Source organism: Rhinopithecus roxellana, chromosome 8, assembly GCF_007565055.1.
Source record: "Rhinopithecus roxellana isolate Shanxi Qingling chromosome 8, ASM756505v1, whole genome shotgun sequence".
Classification (NCBI taxonomy): domain Eukaryota; kingdom Metazoa; phylum Chordata; class Mammalia; order Primates; family Cercopithecidae; genus Rhinopithecus; species Rhinopithecus roxellana.
In genome coordinates, this window is record NC_044556.1 from 54,557,280 (window position 1) to 54,574,542 (window position 17,263).

Consider the following 17,263-nt stretch of genomic DNA (forward strand, 5'->3'; position numbering starts at 1 on the left):
CATATCTGCTATGGAGACCCCAGGGGTCCCTTCCACTCCAGCTTCACCCACATGCCTCAAGCCCGATTTCTGTGCCCAGCACTGTACCACATGCAGCCCCTCATCCATCTCCATGCCAAGCCTGAGTGAGGTAGGTGTCATCATTCCTTCTTTTTCCACCTGGGGCCTAGAGAGGTTTCATCCCTTGCCCTATGTGGTTATATAAGCAGGCCATGACTGTGGTGTGGGTTTACACCTGGTCTCCAGAGCCAGACCCTCCCCTACACACACCCCGTCCCTGATTCTGGTTGTAAAAGCGAGACCACAGAGAACTGCCAGAGTTCTGCCCCATGGTCATCTTTCCCCTGGTCCTAAGGTTTTGGCTTAAGCCACTACACAGTCTCACCCAGGCACACGCACACGTGTCTAAGAGCTGGACAAGGTCAGGATACAGTCTGTGTCCTTCATACCCATTCCACCAGTCTACACATCTGGTTGTGCCAGCCCTCCATGGCTTGTCAAAACACCAGCCATACTGACTAGGGCTGACTGATGGCTGTACTCCTAACTCCACCTGCATCCGGTTCCCCTTTGACAAGGGTCCCTGCCTTGTTTGCACATTCTCTCCCTCTGGTGTGTGTGCATCTGGCTGAAGTCAGCAGTGGACACCTGTTCCATCTGGCAGTGTGGCACCAGTGGACACCTGTTCCCATCAGGCACCCTCTAGTGCCCAACTGCATACCAGTCCTGCACATGGCACTTGTTCTATGAACACCTCTCAGTTCCTTGGCTCTGCCTGGCCCAAGAAATCATGAGAACAAAGTTCCCAAATCTTTCATTGCCACAGTTGGCTGTGTCCAGCCTTCTGTCCCAGCCCTCTATCTATCTGCTCTTTCTCCCTCTTCCCTTCCCTCTTCTTCATTGTGCCAGGATCCTTGGCAGGGGCCATGGGTACACTTGCTTCTGCCAGATAGGTACAATTCCCACATCCTCTGCCACGTTGCCAGCACTGCCCACGAGCCAAGTTGCACACACCATAAATGTCGTGGTTGTAGCTGTCCCGGGGGAAAAGCCTGAGGCATGAGATCATGGAGTTCACCTATCCCCCAGGGCAGAATCGAGGGTACTCTGTGCAAGTGGCATCCCCTGCATCTCCTGAGAATTGCCTCACCAAAGGCCTTTGGTGTGAGGAGCGCAGAGTCCCAGGGAGAGGTGGGGAGCTCTTGAGGGTCAGCACCCCCAGGTTAGAGGTGGCTGATTGGGGGTGGCCAAGGAGGGGCAGCTGTGGCTGCTGCCCTGGGGGACACCAGCTGGTTCAGCCCTGCAGGCCAATGGGGTGATACCACCGCCAGCTTCTTGTTTATTCAGGCGGCTGGCCGGCTTTGCCATTCCCGTGAGGGGAATAAACTGTACTACTCCTCCGGGTTCTCAGGGCAGGCTTGCGTAAAACCCTCCTCTGTGGAAATGCAGAATAACAGCTCCTCACTGACACCCGAAAGGGGATGGGAGACTCTAAACCAATGTGAAGGGGGGCTCCCTAGGGCCCTAGAAACCCCAAGACCTGGGGGGACGCCCTTTGCCTCACAGTGAGCATGCCACACCCACTGATGCACGATGTTTAGGAATCTAGTGAGATCTTCTGTCAAATAATAAGGATGCTTAGGCCCAGCCAGCCAGTCCACCCAGAGGTATCAGCGCCTTTAGTAGAGTCTTGGGGCCAGTGCTGGGCCGCAGGTGTGGACACTCTTCAGTCCGCTCCTCAGAGAAGCCTATCAACCTGACCGAGGAGTCAGTGCCTGCGTCTGTCACATCACCCTGGCAGAGTCTCTGCAGAGCACTTTTCACTCGTTGATATTTTCTTGTCTATTTCTTTGTCTATTGCCTACTTACCCCTCATGGAGGGTGACCTTCACCAGGGCAGGATCCCAGTGGCCTTGCTCACCCTTGAACCCTCAGTGCAGCACTGAGCACATGAACACCTTAATAAAAAGGTAACACATTGAATCCCTGCACTTGCTGGGCTTGGTGATCTGTCTTAGGCTGTGAGAGCTACAGGAAAGGCATCCGCAGGTGTTGCTTTCAGCAGGTGCTGATGGACTACAGAAATGCTTGAACCCCACTAAGGGGCCAGGAACTTTTCCCATCAGTCCCAGAAAGAACTTAGCTCCTATAAAACAGACCTTCTCACACATTTCTGTCCACTCTTCAAGCAGCTGTGCCCCAAGCTTTCTCCACTTAAGGCGGTGCTTCTCAAACTTTAATGTGTACGCAGAGCGTCTGGGGATCTTGTTAAAATACAGATTCTGATTTGGCAGGTCTGAGCGGGCCTGGGAATCTGCATTTCTGACAAGCTCCTGTGTGGTGCTGATGCTGCTGAACTCTGCACCACACTTTGAATAGTGAGGATTTATGAGAGTCCAACATTTCTGTATTTCTCAGCATCTGTGCATATCCTGTCATGTATCCTGAACCCAAACTGCAAGTATTCTCTGGCTTTTTGGCATGCTTGGTGCTGCTGAGAGCTGTATGTGTGCCAGGATCCTCTCCTGGTGTTCTTAGTGATCCAACAGGTGAGCTGAAGGAGCAAGGGCTAGAAGACCGGGTGCTGGTTCCACTCTGTCACTTTTTTGTAGTGGTCTTGAGCAAGTCACATTCTTGCTCTGGGCCTCAGGTGAAATGAAAGATTAGGCATGAGTTCTTGGGTCCATTCCAGCTGTAACATTTTATGAAAAATAACAGCCACTTAGTCCGGTATGTTTCATGCACATCCATATATATTAATTCACTTAATCCTCCTAACAACCTATAGGAAAAGTGCTAATACTATCCCCATTTTACAGATGGGAAACTGAAGCAGACGTGTTTCAGTAATGTGCCTGAGATCTCAGATCTAGCAATAGCAGCATGGAGGGGTGAACCGGTTTCCTTCAAAATCCATGCTCTTACCCATTACACTTGACCTCCTGATAGACAACACCTATCAGGAGTGATTGTGCACCCAGGAAGATCACTCATTCTGGGCGTTCTTAAAACAAGACCTCTTTCTCATGGAATTTAGGTCTCACAGTTAATTCTGTGCAATTTAGAGAGGCTGGCTTAGCCTAAGTGCCATGGAACACACTGAGCCCTTCCAGCGCTCAGGATCTGGCATGCAATGAAATGCCATAAGAATGGCATGGCTGATGGTTCGGGAGCCAGGTTCATTTAACAAGCACCTATTGGGCTTCTCTGGGCAGCCCCTGTAGGAGCCCCTGGAGCCGCGGTGTCTGGGTGTCACTGCCTGGATATACCCACGTCCCCTGGCTCTGCATCACTGGGACTTTCCTCTAGGATGTTAGTAGCATCCCACCAGGCTGCAGAGCTGTGCCTGGCAATGTCAGCTTTTACACTTCCTGTGTCTGTTAGTTAAAGAAAGATGGAAAGCAAACACATCCTGTATTTTACATTGTTGCTTCCTCAACCTCATAAGCAGGGCCCAATGGAGGACATCACATTTAAAAATGTAGATGCTCATGGAAACTTTAGTATGAGGGCCAAAGTTGGATCTCAATGTAGTCAAATCTCTTTAAAAATAACTAGAGGAGAAGGGACACCTCTAAGGCTGTCAACAACTTTCCTTGATTTAAATCCCATTCAGTGTTCACCTTCTCTAGGAAGCTACCTGGGATGCCTCCACTCTCCTCTTGCTCTGAACTCAGGAAACCTCACATTTGGCATTTACAGAACTTGACATGGTTTGTCCATCTCCAGTTATAGTTGACATCTCTCCCACCCCACCCAGGTCCAGAACCCCAAGGATACTTAAAGCCTTTCTTTCTGTAGCACTACACTTAGACACTCAAGAGGTACTCACCAGTGTTGGTTGACTGAAATGTAGCCTTGACCCTCTCTGGTATTAACCAGGTCTGGAGCATGGCTAATTTGCCAAGTGAGGGGTCGTGTAGTGAAACGGTTTTTATGAGTAAATAGGAAAGTTTGAAGCAGGCCTATCAATTTTCTATGTAAATGATGTTTTTAAAGTACCAGGGAATGGTTTCTGCTCACTAAAAAGGCAGAGTAGTTTTGTTGTTCTTGTTTTTTGTTTGTTTGTTTGGCCACCTCTTCCAAAATTACTTAGAAAGGCCCTCTTTCATTGACTGAGCTACTGGTTCACATGTATGGGATGCGAGTGAATGGAATTCTTTAATGTTCTTCAACACGGAGTAAGGGTGGACTATATACAAAGGACAGAAAAAGAGCTTGGTGTCCTGGTGGCCCAGAGACTTGGCAATGTTGTTAATAGAAAAGCTATGGTAGTTTGGGCAGTATTTCCTGTAGTTGGATATACCAGGGCTGAACTGCCCTGGAAATACTGCCAGGGGACCTGGTACCAGTGCTCAGCCCAGGACTGGGCACACTCTCTAGCCCCAATCATTTGTTGGATGAATTTTCAGCCTGTCTCTTGTGTCTATGTGCTCTGAGTGAAGATGGCTGCTAGCTGCCTCCTGCTTGTCTTCGGGTGCTTTAATGGATCATCTTTTTTTTCCTTCTCAGGAAGTTTCTAAAAACCTCACCAAGGAAAACGAACAAATCAAAGAGGACATAGAAGAAATTCGAACTGAGATGAATAAGCGAGGCAAAGAAAACTGCTCTGAAAACATCCTAGATAGCATGCCAGACATCCGCTCAGCCCTGCAGAGGGATGCGGCGGCAGCCTACGCCCACCCAGAGGTACAGCCCCAGCCTCCAAGGGCCTCTGATCACAAGCCTTGGAAGCATGATACCAGCATCTCTCCTCTGCATAGAACTTTTCAGGCTTCAGACTTTTAACAAAGATGAGCTCATTTCATCCATACAATAGTTCTGCAGGTTCTGTAGATTTGATGAGCAGTTGACCCCATTTTACTTCACACTGAAGCCCAGAGAGGTTCAGCAAGTGTTGAAGCCAGGACTGAAATCTGAGTCTGAGTCCCAGCCCCTATTTTTTTTTCACAATCTTATGTCCCACCTTTGTGAACATCTCTTGTGTTTGTAAATAGGGAAGATATGCATGCTGGCTTGTCTGGGACCATCCTGGTTTACTCCTGCTGTCATAGCATTTTTTTTTTCTTTTTTTTTTTTAGAGACAAGTTCCAGCTCTGTCACCAAGGCTGGAGTGCAGTGTTGTGATCATAGCTCACTGCAGCCTCAAATTCCTGGGCTCAAGTGATCCTCCTGCCTCAGCCTCCTGGTTAGCTAGGACCACAGGCACATGCTACCATGCCTGGTAATAAAAATTTGTTACTTTTTATTTTTTGTAAATATGGGGTCTTGCCATGTAGTTTTTGTAAATATGGCTGGTCTGGAACTCCTGGCTACAAGCAATCCTCTTGCATCAGCCTCCCAAATCACTGCAATGACAGGCGTGAGCCACCGTACCTGGCCCTGGCATGGTTATTAATAGCACCCTCTTTTACTCTAAAAAATGCCCCAGTTTGGAAACAAATTATATTTCCTCCCTCCTCATTTATAGGGGACTTTGTAATTTACTACATATTTTCATCCCTATACCATGTGGCTGTCATCACAGCCCTAGAAAAGCAGGCCGGACAGAGATCAATATCCTCATTTTACAGATAAGGAAACAGATCCAGCTGTGGGCATGGTCTCCCTCTCTCAGTTGGGAAGTGGTGGCAAAGGGTCTCAACCCTCTGTTTCTTCCTACCCAGTTGTGTTCCTAGCACAAAGTTACCCATGATGGGAACACTGTCTAATATGATTTGAGTGATACTGAAAGAACTGCTTGCTTAAAAATGCCTCCCCATTTGGTGCCTGTTTCTTTTGGTTCCAATTACTACTAAGTTATTTTTATGTACTAATGGTTAAATGCTCCCATTTAATGTATTGGGTTATTTACTGAATTGTTGTCCAAGAAATAGGCATTAATTTGGGTGATAGTCCAAAAGGAAGAGGAAACAGGTAAGTTTTGGTGGCAGGACTTGAAGAGTCCTAATTAGCAAGGCACACTATTAGCAAGATGGGTCTGGATCAAGTATTGTAAAAGGGGTCATTGGGCAGCCAGGGGATGACAGCATTTAAGAGAGACTTCGCTGATTTTAACTGGTTACCAGGGGTTGATGGTAGATGGCAGAGCCGTGACACACTGGTGTCTGGGGAGTGGGTTCCAGGTGGGCCATTGAGGGATCCCCTCAGCTTCGGGGAGTCGTTCTGAGTGTGGATTGAGCAGGGCCTGGGACAGCTGGAGCCCCTGAGCTGGTTTCTCTGTATGCTGTGACGTGAAGAACTTTTGGGAAGCATTGCTGTGCAGGACTGTGTTGCCTGGGCCATTAAGGATTTAGATAAGAGAGGAAGGAAGGCTGGGTATGTGGGCTTGAAACTCTTGGGTAGGGCAGTTCATCAAAGGGTGCCAGGCAGGCAGCAGCTGGGTTTGGGGATCTTAGGCCCACATGTTCCAAAGGCAGGACTGCAGGCAGATTGGGGCTTTTGAGGCAACAAGCCCTGAAAAGAGTATGGTGCCTCCACCCTCCCCAATATGTAACTCAAAATAAAAATTCCAAACCATAAAATAGATATAAAACAGGTCAATAATTTTCTGGCTTTGCCCATGATGACTACTTTGGTGCTTTTTTGGAAATATCATATTTCTTCAAAAATTATTTTGATTCTCATTTTTGGGTGTACCTGACATGCTGGCTACTGAGCAAGTGTTTAGTCTGCTTGGTGGGTCATCTCTGAGTGGGTCTGAGCTCATAAACCAAGGAGCCAGAAAACATTTGGGCTGGAAGGGAACTTGATGGCTCCCACTCATTACAGCTGGGTGCAGTGTCTCTTATCTCAGCCCACCTGGCATCAGCGGCCCAGCTGCCCAACAGAGCCAGATGTCCCTTTCCCACTCTGGCTTCCAGTTTCCCAGTCAGCTGAGCTTAAGAATGCATCTGTCGTCTTGATGACACATTATGTGGTATGTTCGGGAACCCAGTTCAGAATTCCTGAGGGCAAACAGCAAAAACCAAATCAAACACACCAAACCCTTTTTCTCCTTGCTCAGCAAAATCCCTTCCCCTCCTCCAGTCCCCATTCATCACGCTGCTGAAGTTAGCACAATCCTTCCCCACAAGGACGGTGGGGCAGAAAGGGGAAGTGGTGCAGGAGGCCCCAAGGCAGGATCTTTTGCCATCCCTCTGTTTAGTGAACCCCATGCCAAAAAGCGGGTCGAAGGGGCACTGGGTTTGGTTGTTTATTTTTAGGGTTCCTGTAGATTATGTCAGAGCTTTCTTGGAATGGTAAGTGGTAATTTGTTGAGGGCTTCTCTCTAAGATGGTCCTTGCCTGGGGGGTTGGCATGGGGCTCTGGGGGCAGGGTTGGGAATGGAGAGAGCAGGGTGAGAGTGGAGAGAGCAAGGTGGGAGTAGGAACATTCGACTCCAGGAGCTGAAGTCATACAACAGACTCTTGGATTCACAGAGAAAGGAAATCGAAGCTTGGAGGGGGCCGCTGCCACCCAGCGCAGCCTGTCGCCCGTGGATCCGAGGAAATTATATGTTCTCTGGCAAGGGCTGTCCATGGTCTTGCTCCATTTCCTTGGTTGGGAGAAAGCACTGCAGTTCCCACCCTTCCCTGAGAGCCTGGAATTAAAGACAGTTCCTGGGGTTTGTGGCGAAGAAATGACAACCTGCTTTTGCAATGCAGAGGGAGACCAGGGTCCGGTAATTAGATGCCCTTCAGTGTCTGAGTCATGGGCTGTGGCCAGGGTCTCCTGACAGCCTGCCGAGCAGCTCTTCCTAGTGGGAAATGAGGGATCTCCCAAGTCTGCTGGGTGGGAGCCAGACCACGACCCGGAGGACTACGGGAGGCAGGCGAGTTTTTGGATGGCAGGCGAGTTAGTCCTGTGGTCACAGCTGCAGGCAGAGGCTTAATGGAAGGAAGAGGCAGGCTCTGAGGGCAGGCAGCCTGGGGGTGACCTGAGTTGTGTGACTTGAGAACTGCCCCTCTCAGCCACTGAACTGATTGACTTTCAACCAAATTGCTGAACGACTCTGAGCCTCTGTTTCCTTATCTGTAAAATGTGGATGATGGTATCTACTTTCCCCATTGTTGTAAGGGTTAAAAATAATACAAAGGACATGGCCATAATAGGTGTTCATTAAAATATCATCTCCACCAACCAGATACCCGCTACAGCTCAGGTGGAGGTTACATCACCAGCAAGAACAGAAAATTGAGGGAGGGGCAAGGAGCAGGAGTAGGGGCTGCCCCAGGCATAGCCGGGCAAGTTGGCCTGTTTCCTCTGGGCAGACAGGGGAGGCTGGCAGAAGGGTGTCCCCTGCCTTTCAGGAGTTGGTCACCACTGTGTGCTGGGGAGAGAGAGATACACAACCCCATCAGTTGTGCCATCCAGAACTCTCTTGTCATGAGAAAACAGGCACAGGCTTGGGCGTGTCCTTGGGGGTAATGAGGACTCAGGGCTTTTTTCCAGGCCAAATTGTAAAGATCAAAGCAAGAGCTTGGTTTGCTCCTTCCTGTGCAAAAGGAGCACATTGGCCATGGTGGCCAAGTTCCTACAGCCAACATGGAGTGGCTAAAGGCCCTGCCCTGCCTCAGGGCACTGGGCATCTAGGAACACAGGTTTTGTTTCCACATGGGCTCTGCTCTCTGGGTGGCTTCCACCGGGCCTAGAATGACAAGATTAAAGGGAGCTCACTCACCTCTCCCTGGTTGAGAAGGGACCTCACAGTTTAGGGGGCTGCAGGAAGCCACCTCTTCATTATTCAGCCACTGGAGTCCTGGGGAGAGCAGGGCTGGGCCACACTCCTCTCAGGCTTTCACACTTCTCTGATGGAGCCACCAAAGCAGCTGGACCCACCTGTGGGGTGGCCCTGACTTTGAGCACAGTCAGTTCACAGGTCGTGTGCCCAAGGTCCTTTGCTTTCAAAGGTGGGTAATTATAATCCTGGACAAGGAATCTGACTGGACAGACCGACACAGCACCAGAGATCTTGCCATACTGTGGACACAGGAGCTCCTCCTTGGGCAGCAGCTCTATGGCGGACAGAGTGGTCCATTTACACGATCAGAGCTGTCATGGGGCACTCTCACAGCGCCATCCAGATGCCCAGTCACCGGGCCATGTGAGCATCATTTGTTTTGACAAAATCAAATGCCAGTTAGTTACCAATGTAGACAATTCCTTGGGATTTGTTGTGATTCAGAAATTCAATTTAACAAATATTAGGGAGCCTCCATCCAGCGGAATCAAAGATGAACAAGAAATGGTCTTTCTTCTTTCAGATTCCCATAGTCTGCAGAGATAGCAACATCACTAAATAGTGCCTGTGGAAAGCAGGCTAGGAGAGGCGCTACAGCAGAAGCACAGACTTGTATTCATTAGGACTTGTGTTCGGCTTGGGTAAGAGACCCAAATACAGTGCCTTAAACAATAGAAATATTTGTTGTTCTTTCACGTAAAAGAAACTCTGGAAGCAGGCAGTCCAGGGCTGGCATGATTAGCTCCAAGATGTCGTTAGTGACTTTCATCCTCAAAATCCCCTCATGATCACAAGATGGCTGCTCAGCTCCATCTATTCTGTCCACATTTCAGTCCAGAGAAATGAGGAAGAGAACAAAAGACGCCTCCCAGCTGAATCAGCCCCCCTTATACAGAACTTTTCCAAATGCACATCCCATCAACTTCTTCCTATACCCCACTGGCCAGAATTCAGTCCCATGCCCACTCCCATAAAACCAGGTCTTCATTAGTAAGGAACAAGAGGGCAGGGAATTTGGGTAATCAATGAGAAATCTCTGCCATAAAGCACAAAATGAGGCTTGGGGAAGATTGATTAATTCTGAATTAGAAGGTCCAGGAGTATTTCCTTGGGGACCTGAAATTTTAGCTGGGCCTTGAGAAGTAGATATATGGGGGAAGGAGGTATAATGGTTTTCCAGGCAGAGAAAACAGGCTGGACATAGATCCAGTGGCTCAGGAGAGCCAAGAGTTTCAGTAGTCAGCCAAGTTACTGGAGTGCCTAAGGCGTGGGGTGCAGGGCACGCAACAAGAGAGAAGAATGCTGAGCTAGATCAAGATCAGTTTTACTTTGGACTTTATTCTGTACGCAGGAGGAAGGGTTTGGGGGCTGGGGTGACATGTGTTTTAGGAAGTCCATTCTGATTGCTGTAACAAGCTTCATCCTGAGGCAGTGTGCATCCTGGTCCTTGGGCTTCATGTCCCAGCCCAGGCATCCTTCCCCTCACATGGATCTCACCCAAAACAACTTATACCAGATCTAAGTCACCCAGCATCCCTAGGCCAGAGCCAAGAGGAGGACTGAATTCTTTGGGCAGTATGCGTCAAGTATACAGACGTTGATTCTGGAACCAGACATCCTGGCTTCAATCTGCCTTACCACTTACCTGTTGTGGGACTTTGGGAAATTTATATAACCTCTCTGTGCCTCAGTTTCCTGAAATGTAAATGATCATGATAAAAATAGGTACTACCTCATAGAACTGATGAGAAGATTAAATTAGTTGACATATGTAAACGTATAAAGCACTTAGAACAGTGCTTGGCTCTTCGGAAGTGTTGCTGTTATTAGCACAGCCTTGGCTCCAGCCTTGCCCCCACCTGCCCACTGCCTCTCTGACCAGTGACCTGACCTTCCCTTGTGTCCCCTTTGAGGAGCAGTATGAAGAGCGGTTTCTGCAGGAAGAAACTGTGTCCCAGCAGATCAACTCCATCGAGCTTCTGCAGAAGCAACCCCTGGCTCCACCTGAGGTGGTGAAGTCACAGCGGCCCCTGCAGAGGCAGGTCCACCTGAGAGGCCGGCCGGCCTCCCAGCCCACTGTCATCCGGGGCATCACCTACTATAAAGCCAAGGTCTCTGAAGAAGAGAATGACATTGAAGAGCAGCGTGAGTTGGGGTCAACAGGGTGGCCCCAGAGGCAGGGCAGGGAGGGAGTCACCATTTGGACCATATACCAGGAGGGGTATATGGCTGGACTTCCTGGGAGCCATATACCCCTCCTGCATTCTGATTATTGCTGTGACCCTGTTATCCAGCGCTGCCACTGCATTTCCTCACAGCTCGCTGAGTGGCCTTGGGCAAGTCACTTAACTTCTCTGGGCTTGAAGAAGACCATATGGCAGAACGTGGCTGGGCTGGAAGGGACTTCAATGCCCTCCAGTCCAGTCCTCCCCGTTTGCAGTGAGGAAACTGAGGCGTGGGGGAACTGACTGGCTTAGAGCCACAAGCCACTTGTTCCTCCCTCCGAGGGCCCTGAGGTTCCTGTCTGAGTCTCCAGGACCTCCCCTTCGATCTCTGTCCTTCATTTTTCATGGAAGAGAGATGATCCCTTTTCACTTCACCTTTACCTTGGTTCCTTAGGCTTCTTCCTCTTCCTGTGCTCCTCCTCGCCGCTTCCTCCTCCTCTTCTCTTCTTTCTTTTCCTTGCCCAGCACTCCCAGCAGGCCCCAGCTCTTCCCCTCTCCCCAATGTGTCTGAGCGGGTCCTTCCCCATCAGGGCTGATGCAGCAGCCTCCTGTCTGTCTCCTTGCTTCTGCCTTTGCCTCCACTATGTTTATTCTCCACCCAGTAGCTGGCATCATCATTTTGCCCATGTTTAACTGTGCTTTTTGGTCTTTTGTGTGTGTGTGTTGTTGATTTGTGGGAGTTTTTTACATATTCTGATTACAAGTTCTTTGCCATCATATGAATTGCAAGTATTTTATCCCTACCTATGGCATGCATTTTTAGTTCCTTAATGGTGTTTTTGATGAGCACATGAAGTCTATTTTACCAATTATTGCTTTTGTGGTTAGAGCTCTTTGTGTCCTCTGTAAGAAATGTTTGCCTCTCCATGTTCCATCTCTGCTCAAAATCCTGCAGCCTCCCCCATTTCATTCAGAATAAAAACTGAACTCCACACACAGCCTGTAAGTCATGCATGCCCAGCACCTGTCCTCGCTCTGACCTCACCTCTGCTTCAGTCACACTGGCCACCTCGCTGCTCCTGGGCCACTGCAGGGCCTTTGGGCCTCAGGGCCTTTGCTCTGTGGTTAATCACCCCTGGAATCTTTGTGCCTGATGGCTGCTCAACTGACTCCTTCACCTCCTCCAGGCAGCTGCTCATCTCCCTAGCTCAGTGAGTCTCATTCTCACCACTTTATTCTTCTCTGCAAGTTTCCCTTCCCTTCTAGCTTTTTTGACCCTCTTTACCCTACTTTTTGTTCCCCATAGCACCTTCAATTGCACAATCCTGTCTATTATTTAGCGTCTCCACCACTAAATAGAAGCTCCAAGCAAAACAAGGATCCTTGTTTTGCTCGCTATTGTTATCCACACTCCATAAACATGTGTTGGATGGATGGATTGGATGACTCACTTACTCCCAGCCATTGGTGTTTAGGACCCTGATGCGTCCTGCCAGTGACCCCTGAGTCCTGGGGGGAGCATGGCTGCAGTCAATTCAGAGAAACCTCCTGGAAATTCAACGTCCTTCCACCTGTGCTCCTGTCCACGTTCTTCCGAAATCCCAGCCAGGCCCCCTGTCTAAGTCAGGCCATCGTGTTAAGGAAAGGCACCCTGTAATTCACCTGCCCATTGCCATGTGCTCTTGTCATCTGTAGCTTGTTTCTCTCCTGTGCCACAGTGAACCTTGTGTTTGTTTCACAGAAGATGAGTTTTTCAGCGGTGACAATGGAGTGGATTTGCTGATTGAAGATCAGCTCCTGAGACACAATGACCTGATGACCAGTGCCACCCGAAGGCCCACAGCCGCCCATCAGGGACACAGCACTGCTGTGACAACCGACCTGAATGCTCAGACCGCACCCTGGTCCTCGGCCCTGCCAGAGCCCTCAACCTCAGCTCCTAGCATTGCCAACCGTGCCTCAGTGGAACCACTCTCAGCAACACTCCAAACAACCTTGGTGTCTCCAGATCCCACGAGGGAGTCAGTCCTGCAGCCTTCTCCTCAGGTACCAGCCACCACCGTGACCCACACAGCCACCCAGCAACCAGCAGCCTCAGCTCCTCCGGCAGTGTCTCCCAGGGAGGCATTGATGGAAGCTGTGCACACAGTCCCAGTGCCTCCCACCACAGTCAGAACAGACTCGCTGGGGAAAGATGCTCCTGATGGGCAGGGAACAACCCCTGCCAGCCCCACGCTGAGCCCCGAAGAAGAAGATGACATCCGGAATGTCATAGGTAAGTTCATTGTATCTGGCCTTGGTCTCCTGACCAGCTCAGGTAAAAGGCTGAGCCTGGAAATATGTTGAAAGGAGAGGGAGGGACCAGATGGTCAAATTTCTTTATGGGAATGGCAAATGGAGTGATGCCTTTGACCACCGATTAGCTTTAACATCTAGGGTTTATGTATTGAAACTGTGCCAGTGGCAAGAGTGGGACTCTTTTTCCTAAAATAGAGATATAAATTAATGGAGCCGAGATTTGGCTTCAGGAGTCAGTTTTATAAGTATTTGTTGAGGGCTTTCCGTACACGAGGCTTTGTGATGGCTATTGGGGTATCCAGTGATTAATAAGTGAATTTTTCTGTGGTAAGTTTACAAGTCATAAAAGAACAAAGGGTTTTTACTGGGGGGAAAGTCTCAGATTTGCAGCAGAGGGAGAGCCGGGGAATAGCCAGTGCAATGGGCCTCAGTGCAAAATCATGAACCCCACTCTTGGAGAGCATAGAAACATCATGGCACCATGTGACAAGTGCTGTAGCAGAGGGATGGAGAAACAGAGGAAAGAAAGAAGGAATATTAGCTTGGCCTGGCTGCCAGGAAGCCTGGGGAAACTTATCTAAGGAGGTGTCATTTGAGCTGAGATTTGAATATTAGCTTGGCCTGGCTGCCAGGAAGCCTGGGGAAACTTATCTAAGGAGGTGTCATTTGAGCTGAGATTTGAAGGATGAATAGGAGTTTTCTTTTTTCTTTTTTCTTTTTTTTTTTTTTTTGAGACAGAGTCTTGCTCTGTCACCCAGGCTGGAGTACAGTGGTGCGATCTTGGCTCATTGCAAGCTCTACCTCCTGGGTTCACACCATTCTCCTGCCTCAGCCTCCTGAGTAGCTGGGACTATAGGCACCTGCCACCACACCCAGCTAATTTTTTGTACTTTTAGTAGAGAAGGGGTTTCACCATGTTAGCCAGGATGGTCTCGATCTCCTGATCTCATGATCCACCCGCCTCAGCCTCTTAAAGTGTTGGGATTACAGGCGTGAGCCACTGCGCCCGGCCTGAATAGGAGTTTTCTAAGCAGAGAAGGGAAGCCTCCTGACTGTTAGGTCTAAAAGAACAAGGTATGTTCCAGAAGCATGGAGAATGCAGCCCTATTCTGTGCCTGGGAGCTCCATGGCCCAAGAGAACTCAGAGCGGTGAAATAGAAAAGTAGAGAAAAAAGGCAACTACAAAAGGAAAAATGGGAGCTAGTTACAAATGTCTCTTCCAGAAAGAACTAAACCAAACATTCATTAAATCACCACTGATCATGAATGAAAAATAACACTATTGAGTAATAATTTCATCAAAATGTTTGTTGAAAAATACACTTGATTTGACAGAGGATATGGCCTGCCTTATACGTATCTTTCCCTTCTCCCACTTTTCTTGCCCTTGGCAATCTCTTTCCCAATCCCTCCTCAGCATAAGGTACGAGCTGCTGCCAGAGACAGGGTGGTGAAGGAGCACCTGCCGGGAGTCAGACACTCTGCTCTCTGCCATTGATAACTGTGTGACTTTGGCCAAATCTCTGCCTTCTCTGGGTCTCAGTATATGCCATGGTTTTCTGCGGGAAGTTTACCAGGTCATGATACAGCAATGGATTCTTATTGGGTGAAAGTTTCAGAATAATGGCAGAATGAGAGCAGTGAAATAGCCCATTAAAATGGACCCTGGGGCAAAATCTCATGAACGGTTGCCTGGAGGAAGCTAAGCAAGAAGGCAGTTCTTGGGCCTCAGAGGTGAGGGTGGGAGCAGGAGAGAATGTTTAAGTTTCTGAAGTGGGGTTCCTGCTGTATTTCTGCAGACTGCCTTGGGGTCGGAGCAGAGGCTGCCACTTGTGCACCCGTTCTGGACAGCCTGGCCTTTGCGCTCTTGAGAACAGGCCCTGAGCCCAACACTCCATCTCCCCCTCTGCCATAGGAGTGAACTTCCCTGGGCCCCCATACTTCACCATTTCAGATTCCTGTCACCCTTGGGTGAGTGGGAACATCCCTCCAAATATTTAGAAATCTGGCCTCTGTCACCCCTACCACAGTTTTCCAGAATGCTAACAGTGAAGACAGGCTGCAGGTAGGACCCCCACACCTTGCATGCCATCAGGCAATGGTGTTTGCCAGCCTGGGAGCCTCTTCCCTCGGTGACTTGCTAGCCAGGAGTGAGGTATCCACTCTCTCCATAACCTACCAAGCTGAGTCCCAGAACCCAGCCTGTCCCCAACTGCCTCCCCAGGGCTTTGCCACCAGCAGGCTTTTCTGCTGTTTTCAGGGACACTTAGAACTCTTTCCCCCTCCAGTAGCCTGACTGAGATGCTGATGCCCAGAGAAGCCCGGTGTCCCAGCAGCCACTTACCTGGTGGCAGGAATGACATTTTCTCTTGTTCAGTATTCTGTTGAACTAGAATAGCATCATCATGCTGAGGATGTAAGGTTTGCTTAAAGACTAACCCGTGGCATTTTTCGGAGGAGCTGGGGTTCTCACCTCATATGTTGACTGCAGAAGAAATAGACATGGACACAGATGTAGTGTGTTCTTCAAATGCCAAGGGGTGAGAGGAGGGGGTGGCCCAGAGAAGAAGAAAGGTTTGTCTGTCTAGGCGATGCGGAACTTTGACAAGTTTGTTTCTGGGAATTATTTTCAATAGTTTATCACTGCCAAGTGCCTCCCTCCAGCTGCTGTTGGTGTGGATGGGATTTTCATACCCTAACATTCTCTGCAGACCCCTGACTTGCCTGTGCCTGGCCAAGGAAGACTGTGATGTGCTGACATCTCCCAGTCATCAGTAAAATAAAAAGCTTTTGGCTGAAATAGACACAGGCCACTGATTTGCTACCTGGGAAAGCTTGTTTGCTGTTTGATGAATCCAGTAATTTTGATTTTTGAGCTATTTAAGATGTGATTGTAAACAGGGCTAATTTTAAAAGAAATATTTTATCCCATAGTTTCCAATCCTGATTTTGTGATGTCCTAAGATGTCTACCATTATTCTCAGGATAGTTATAAAATGTTCCAAAAAAAAATCCAAAAACAAGTAAATTAGAATTTATTTTTGGCTGTGCAAACAAAGCATTTGGCCATAGTATAGCTCTAGGGCAGAGAGAGGAAAAATGTTGTCAGTAATTGGAGCTGGGGTTTGGATATGATTGGTACCATCCAAGAAGATGCTTCTGCTCCCGACAGCCCTGGCTTTGGGAATAGCTCAGGCGACTGCAGCGAAATGAAACTGCCACGTGGCCAAGGCTCTGCAGATTCCCAAACTTTAGCAACTACAATTCCTGATACATTTTGTAGAAGGGGGTGGTTTGGAGTGGGGGAGGGTGGGTAGGAGGAGCAGACAAAGAGGACAGTCAGTTTATGACAATACCAGAGAGAGCCTGGCTCCTATTTGAATCTAGGAAATACCATGAACTATGAAGAATGTCTCCCCCACAAAGCAGATGACTGTAACCACCCCAAGGCTTGGCCAGCTGCGCTGACCATGGGGCGTGATGGCCAGTCCTGCCTGTCTCGTGTCAGGGAGGCTGGTCTGGGGCAGCCCAAGGAAGGCGATGCTGACGTGGGCTGGGGCAGCTTCCAGAGCCTCTGCAGAGCCCAGACTCTAAGTCACTAGACAGGCAGCTCCCCCGGCCCCAGCTCCACTGGTCTCAGTCTCTTTGCTGACGCTGCTAATCCAATTCCCTCAAACCACTGGGAATCCAGTCATTGTATAACACAGGGGCCTCTGGCCCTAGAAATAAGGATATAAAATGGATAAAATATGTCCTTGCAGGTGGTAAAGGATTAAAGTCTAAGCCTCTTGATAAGGATAAAGAGTCAACTAGTATTAATAATTCATCCAGCACTACAGTGTGCTCGGCTGCAAAGATCCAAAGTGAGCAAGAAGTGGTCACTTTCCCAAAGGTTTAGGGAGGCAGCAGTGACTGAAGTGGCCGAGCAGGTGGGAAGTGTGGCTGGCAATGGATGCACGCTGTCCAGGGGCGTCGCATCACTTCTGTGATGGGGCTCCTCTCTGAGGCTGTTCCCCAGCTCACCAGGCTCAGAGGGCAGAGAAGAACTCTCCAGGCAGAGCCAAGAGCATGGGCCGAG

General features: G+C 49.2%; 1 protein-coding gene across 2 annotated transcripts in view; it reads left to right on the forward strand.

Annotated features, from left to right (window-relative positions):
- OLFML2B (olfactomedin like 2B) overlaps positions 1 to 17,263 on the forward strand; it is a 46,345-nt gene that overhangs the window by 12,815 nt on the left and 16,267 nt on the right. The window contains exons 4-6 of one of the 2 annotated variants that reach the window (XM_010373616.2): positions 4,513 to 4,689; positions 10,636 to 10,867; positions 12,629 to 13,162. In XM_010373616.2, the coding sequence (XP_010371918.1) occupies positions 4,513 to 4,689; positions 10,636 to 10,867; positions 12,629 to 13,162 (943 nt within the window). The remainder of the gene's footprint in view (positions 1 to 4,512; positions 4,690 to 10,635; positions 10,868 to 12,628; positions 13,163 to 17,263) is intronic. The other variant, XM_010373617.2, reaches the window with a different exon arrangement.